Source organism: Grampus griseus (assembly GCF_964374135.1).
Source record: "Grampus griseus genome assembly, chromosome: 3".
Classification (NCBI taxonomy): domain Eukaryota; kingdom Metazoa; phylum Chordata; class Mammalia; order Artiodactyla; family Delphinidae; genus Grampus; species Grampus griseus.
Genome location: NC_139019.1, coordinates 107,554,018 through 107,561,268, shown reverse-complemented (window position 1 = coordinate 107,561,268; position 7,251 = coordinate 107,554,018). Strand labels below are relative to the sequence as shown.

The 7,251-nt window shown below is 37.6% G+C and overlaps 1 protein-coding gene across 1 annotated transcript; it reads left to right on the top strand.

The window, feature by feature from the left end:
• Window positions 1–1,531: 1,531 nt before the first annotated feature.
• LOC309820059 (mitogen-activated protein kinase 6-like) lies at window positions 1,532–5,582 on the top strand. Its single transcript, XM_082650548.1, has one exon. It carries the CDS (start codon window positions 2,291–2,293, stop codon window positions 4,457–4,459), a length of 2,169 nt encoding a protein of 722 aa, XP_082506674.1. The 5' UTR covers window positions 1,532–2,290; the 3' UTR covers window positions 4,460–5,582.
• The last annotated feature ends 1,669 nt before the right edge of the window (window positions 5,583–7,251 follow it).

The following is a 7,251-nucleotide window of genomic DNA, read 5'->3' as shown; positions in this document are numbered from 1 at the left end:
ATTACTGAAGAAATCAAAAGGGAATCCAAAAATACCTAGAAGCAAATGACAATGAAAACACAACAACTCAAAACTTATGGGATGCAGCAAAATCTGTTCTAAGAGTTAAGTTTATAGCAATACAATCCTACCTCAAGAAACAAGAAAAATCTCAAATAAACAACATAAAGTTACACATAAAGCAATTAGAGAATGAAGGATAAAAAAACCCACAGAGTTAGCAGAAGGAAAGAAATCATAAAGCTCAGATCAGAAATAAAAGAAAAAGAAATGAAGGAAACAAAAGCAAAGTTCAATAAAACTAAAAGCTTGTTCTTTGAGAAGATAAACAAAATTGACAAACCACTAGCCAGACTCATTAAGGAAAAAAGAAGACTGAAATCAACAGAAGTAGAAATGTAGAAATACGAAGCATCATGAGAGACTACTACAAGCAACTATATGCCAATAAAATAGACAACCTGGAAGAAATGCACAAATTCTTAGAAAAGTACAACCGTCCAAGAATGAACAAGGAAGAAACAGAAAATATGAACAGATCAATCACAAGCACTGAAATTGAAAATGTGATTAAAAATCTTCCACCAAACAAAAGTCCAGGACCATATGGCTTCACAGGTGAATTCTATCAAACATTTAGAGAAGAACTAATACCTATCCTTCTCAAACTCTTCCAGGTGGTGCAGTGTTGAGAGCTTGCCTGCCAATGCGGGGGACAGGGGTTCGTGCCCCAGTCCGGGAGGATCCCACATGCCATGGAGCGGCTGGGCCCGTGAGCCATGGCCGCTGGGCCTGCGCGTCCGGAGCCTGTGCTCCTCAACGGGAGAGGCCACGACAGTGAGAGGCCCGCGTACTGCAAAACAAAACAAAACAAAACAAAACAAAATACTAGCAAACAGAATCCAACAGCACATTAAAAGGATCATATATACCATGATCAAGTGGGGTTTAACCCAGGAATGCAAGGATTCTTCAACATATGCAAATCAATCAGTGAGATACACCATATTAACAGATTGAAAGAGAAAAACCATATGATCATCTCAACAGATGCAGAAAAAGCTTTCAACAACATTCAACACCCATTTATGAAAAAAACTCAAGAGAAAGTAGGCGTAAGGGAACCTACCTTAACATAACAAAGGCCATATATGACAAACTCACAGCCGTCATCATTCTCAATGGTTAAAAACTGAAACCATTTCCTCTATGATCAGGAAAAAGACAAGGTTGCCCACTCTCAGCACTATTATTCTACATAGTTTTGGTAGTTTTAGCCACAGCAATCAGAGATAAAAAAGAAATAGAAGGAATCTAAATAGGAAAAGAAGAATTAAAACTGACAGTGTTTACAGATGACATGATACTATACATTGAGAACACTAAAAACGTTACCAGAAAATTATCAGAGCTAACCAATGAATTTGGTAAAGTAGCAGGATACAAAATTAATACACAGAAATCTCTTGCATTCCTATACACTAACAATGAAAAATCTGAAACAGAAATTAAGGAGCTCTCTCGCGGGTCGGGGTTACATGGCGGCGACTGCGGCAAAGCGAGAGCCTCGGAGACGCCGCTGCCGCCAGCACAGCTGGAGACCTGAGCCGACACAGGGGGCTGTCCGTGGGCCCCGCACTCCCTCGATGAGTCGGAGAAGTCCCGTTGTATCAGAGTAAGATGGACGGTAGCTTTGATTGTGATTGTGGTGAGCTGGAGCCACCTGATCACTAACAAAAGACATCTTCTGTTAACCAACAGCCACCAGGGCTTCCTGTTGAAATATACAGCAACAAAGGAAGAAAAGAAGCAAAACGGAAATAGTGCTTACCAGCACCTTAGAATGATGCTGCTCAGGACCAGTCCAACACTGAATGTATCTGCACTGTGAGGAGAATGTTCATAGAAGCCTGTTGTGTGCATATTTATTCACATTTTTGTTAAATGTTAAATCCTTCAGCACAGTAAATCTGAGTGCATAGTATGTCATTTCATTCTGTTTGAGTTTCTTGAGTGTTTTCTTTAAATGTCTGCAGAGTTGCTGCCCCTTTCTTGAACTATGAGTACTGCAATCTTTTTAATTCTCAGTATGAGTAGAGCTTTTTGAGCTTTAAATCTAAGGGGAACTCAACGGGCCTGGTTGGCATATGCAATGAAACCATCTTGCTGTGGAAGCAAAATTATTTTTTTTCTACCTTTTTGAAAGATCTTTCCTTTTGATGCCAGCTTTCTTCCTTATTTACACAAGTTCAACAATACGAAAGGAAAAGGCAATAGTAAGGGTTTCAGAATGGCAGAGAAATTTGAAAGTCTCATGAACATTCATGGTTTTGATCTGGGCTCTAGGTATATGGACTTAAAACCATTGGGTTGTGGAGGCAATGGCTTGGTTTTTTCTGCTGTAGACAATGACTGTGACAAAAGAGTAGCCATCAAGAAAATTGTCCTTACCGATCCCCAGAGTGTTAAACATGCTCTGCGTGAAATCAAAATTATTAGAAGACTTGACCATGATAACATTGTGAAGGTGTTTGAAATTCTTGGTCCTAGTGGAAGCCAGTTAACAGATGATGTGGGCTCTCTTACTGAACTGAACAGTGTTTACATTGTTCAGGAGTACATGGAGACAGACTTGGCTAATGTCCTGGAGCAGGGCCCGTTACTGGAAGAGCATGCCAGGCTTTTCATGTATCAGCTGCAACGTGGGCTCAAATATATTCACTCAGCAAACGTACTGCACAGAGATCTCAAACCAGCTAATCTTTTCATTAATACTGAAGACTTGGTGCTGAAGATAGGCGACTTTGGTCTTGCACGGATCATGGATCCTCATTATTCCCATAAGGGTCATCTTTCTGAAGGATTGGTTACTAAATGGTACAGATCTCCACGTCTTTTACTTTCTCCTAATAATTATACGAAAGCGATTGACATGTGGGCTGCAGGCTGCATCTTTGCTGAAATGCTGACTGGTAAAACCCTCTTTGAAGGTGCACATGAACTTGAACAGATGCAGCTGATTTTAGAATCTATTCCTGTCGTACATGAGGAAGATCGTCAGGAGCTTCTCAGCGTTATTCCAGTTTACATTAGAAATGACATGACTGAGCCACACAAACCTTTAACTCAGCTGCTTCCGGGAATTAGTCGAGAAGCACTGGATTTCCTGGAACAAATTTTGACATTCAGCCCCATGGATCGGTTGACAGCAGAAGAAGCGCTTTCCCATCCTTACATGAGCATTTACTCTTTTCCAATGGATGAGCCAATTTCAAGTCATCCTTTTCATATTGAAGATGAAGTTGATGATATTTTGCTTATGGATGAAACTCATAGTCACATTTATAACTGGGAAAGGTACCATGATTGTCAGTTTTCAGAGCATGATTGGCCTATACATAACAACTTTGATATTGATGAAGTTCAGCTTGACCCAAGAGCTCTGTCCGATGTCACTGATGAAGAAGAAGTACAAGTCGATCCTCGAAAATATTTGGATGGAGATCGTGAAAAGTATTTGGAGGATCCTGCTTTTGACACCAGTTACTCTACTGAGCCTTGTTGGCAATACTCAGATCATCATGAAAACAAATACTGTGATCTGGAGTGTAGCCATACTTGTAACCACAAAACGAGGTCATCATCATACTTAGATAACTTAGTTTGGAGAGAGAGTGAAGTTAATCATTACTATGAACCCAAGCTTATTATAGATCTTTCCAATTGGAAAGAACAAAGCAAAGAAAAATCTGATAAGAAAGGCAAGTCAAAATGTGAAAGGAATGGATTGGTTAAAGCCCAGATAGCTCTAGAGGAAGCGTCACAGCAACTGGCTGAAAAAGAAAGGGAAAAGAATCAGGGATTTGACTTTGATTCGTTTATTGCAGGAACTATTCAACTTAGTTCACAACATGAGCCTACTGATGTTGTTGACAAATTAAATGACTTGAATAGCTCAGTGTCCCAACTAGAATTGAAAAGTTTGATATCCAAGTCAGTAAGCCGAGAAAAACAGGAGAAAGGAATGGCCAATTTGGCTCAATTAGAAGCCTTGTACCAGTCTTCTTGGGATAGCCAGTTTGTGGGAGGTGGGGAGGACTGTTTTCTCATAAATCAGTTTTGTTGTGAGGTAAGGAAGGATGAGCAAATTGAAAAGGAAAACACTTACACCAGTTACCTGGACAAGTTCTTTAGCAGGAAAGAGGATACTGAAATGCTAGAAACTGAGCCGGTAGAGGATGGGAAGCTTGGGGAGAGAGGAAATGAGGAAGGATTTCTGAACAACAGTGGGGAGTTCCTCTTTAACAAGCAGCTTGAATCCATAGGCATCCCACAGTTTCACAGTCCAGTTGGGTCACCACTTAAGTCAATACAGGCCACATTAACACCTTCTGCTATGAAATCTTCCCCTCAGATTCCTCATAAAACATACAGCAGCATTCTGAAACATCTGAACTAAAACACTCAGCAGACATTTCTTTTTGTATTCTTCATGAAATGTGTTTTGTCTTCTTTATTACTAGTGTTTAAGTCATTTTTTTACTTGAATCAGATGGTGTCATTTAGAAAGGATATTTTCTTGGTTTTTAAAATCCAGACTTTTTTTCTACATGTGAGATGGTTTTCGTTTTAACTGGCATGTCGTTTGCACACAAAAATAAAGAATAGAGCAAAATAATGCAATGCAGGAGGAGACAAAAGAAATGCACTAAGACAAGGAAAAAACATTCTCTCATAGAACAATGATCTGTTTTACAGGAAACAAAAATCTTGCCTTGAAATTTACACAGTGAGACTGTACATAGTTGCATGAAAATATCTATTTTTTTCCTAAAACATTTTTCATTCATGAGTATTTTCAAGTTTTTCATACTGTACACATTTCTTAAAAACACATGATACCAGCAGCAACTGAAAATGAATGCCGAATTTGGTACACATGTGTTATCTACCTCAAGGTAACAAAAGTATGTGGCAAAACATATACCACCCATAGTGCTTCACAATATGCACTTCTATTTAGCCAGCGTTTATTGTAGTAAACTAAATAAGATTCACTCACCGTTTATAAATGTTCTGGTATGCATTCTTTATAGTGAAGTGTTACTACATCACATCTTATTTATTTTAGCAAATCAGTATATTTTCTGTATTTAATTATAAAAAGTTAACGTAGTTTTTGAAATTTATTTGCAAATACACTTTTTCCATTTGGCACTATGGTTTGTTGCCTACTTAGCTGAATATATAATGTCAGCTTATCCTAAGGCTGTCCATGTACTTAATTTACTTAAGTATTCATTTTAAGTAAAGCGCTCACTGTGTATAGGAATTTGTATTTTGGAGGTGCTTGATCTATCTACAAAGAAAAATTAGGAATTACTTTATTATAAAATGCTCCTAGAAGTCTTAATTGTGTTTATTTTAAGAAAAAGAACTGTAATGTTAGACTTGTGTGCATGGACGTAATTAAGGTACATCATTATTGTAGTTTAAAAGTTGTACATGATAAGACATATTTTGTTTTTACTGTATGTTTTTACTGAATGATCTATTCCCCATCCCAAGGCAAGCATGAATAAAATTAGGTTAAATGTAAAAAAAAAAAAAAAAAAAAAAAAAGAAATTAAGGAAACACTCCCTTTTACTGCTGCAACAAAAAGAAAAAAAACACCTAGGAATAAACCTACCTAAGGAGACAAAAGACCTGTATGCAGAGACCTATAAGACACTGATGAAAGAAATTAAAGATGATACAAACAGACCAAGAGATATACTATGTTCTTGGATTGGAAGAATGAACACTGTGAAAATGACCATACTATGCAAAGCAATATATGGATTCAATGCAATCCTTATCAAATTACCAATGGCATTTTTTAACAGAACTAGAACAGAAAATTTTACAGTCTGTATGGAAACACAAAAGACCCCAAATAGCCAAAACAATCTTGAGAATGAAAAACAGAGCTGGAGGAATCAGGCTCCCTGACTTCAGACTATACTACAAAGCTACAGTAATCAAGACAGTGTGGTAATGGCACAAAAACAGAAATACAGATCAATGAATCAGGATAGAAAGCCCAGAGATAAACCCACACACATATGGTCACCTTTTCTTTGATAAAGGAGGCAAGAATATACAATGGAGAAAAGACAGCCACTTCAACAAGTGGTGCTGGCAAAACAGGACAGCTATATGTAAAAGAATGAAAATAGAACACTCCCTAACACCATACACAAATATAAACTCCAAATGGATTAAAGACCTAAATGTAAGGCCAGACACTATCAAACTCTTAGAGGAAAACATAGGAAAAACACTCTGTGATATCAATCACAGCAAGATCCTTTTTGACCCCCCTCCTAGAGTAATGGAAATAAAACCAAAAATAAACAAATGGGACCTAATGAAACTTAAAAGCTTTTTCACAGCAAAGTACACCATAAACAAGACGACAAGACAACCCTCAGAATGGGAGAAAATATTTGCAAATGAAGCAACTGACAAAGGATTAATCTCCAAACTACACAAGCAGCTCATAGAGCTCAATGTAAAAAAAAAAAAAAACAACCCAATCCCAAAGTGGGTAGAAGACCTAAACAGACATTTATCCAAAGAAGATATACAGATTGCCAAGAAACATATGAAAGGATGCTCAACATCACTAATCGTTAGAGAAACGGAAATCAAAATCACAATGAGGTATCACTTCACACCAGTCAGAATAGCCATCATCAAAAAATCTACAAACAATAAATGCTGGAGAGGGTGTGGAGAAAAGGGAACCCTTCTGTACTATTGGTGGGAATATAAATTGATACAGCCACTATGGAGAACAGTATGGAGGTTCCTTAAAAAAGTAAAAATAGAATTATCATATGACCCATCAATCCCACTATTGGGCATATACCCTGAGAAAACCATAATTCAAAAAGACATATGTACCACAATGTTCACTGCAGCACTATTTACAATAGCCAGGACATGGAAGCAACCTAAGTGTCCATCGACAGGTGAATGGATAAAGAAGATGTGGCACATATATACAATGGAATATTACTCAGCATTAAAAAGAAACAAAATTGAGCTTTTTGTAGTGAGGTGGATGGACAAAGAATCTGTCATATAGAGTGTAGTAAGTCAGAAAGAGAGAAATAACTACCTTGTGCTAACACATATATATGGAATCTAAAAAAAAAATGGTTCTCATGAACCTAGGGGCAGGACAGGAATAAAGATGCAGACGT

Coding starts and splice junctions, on each gene's coding strand:
- LOC309820059 (XM_082650548.1), top strand. CDS start 2,291: ATGGCAGAGAAATTTGAAAGTCTCATGAACATTCATGGTTTTGATCTG.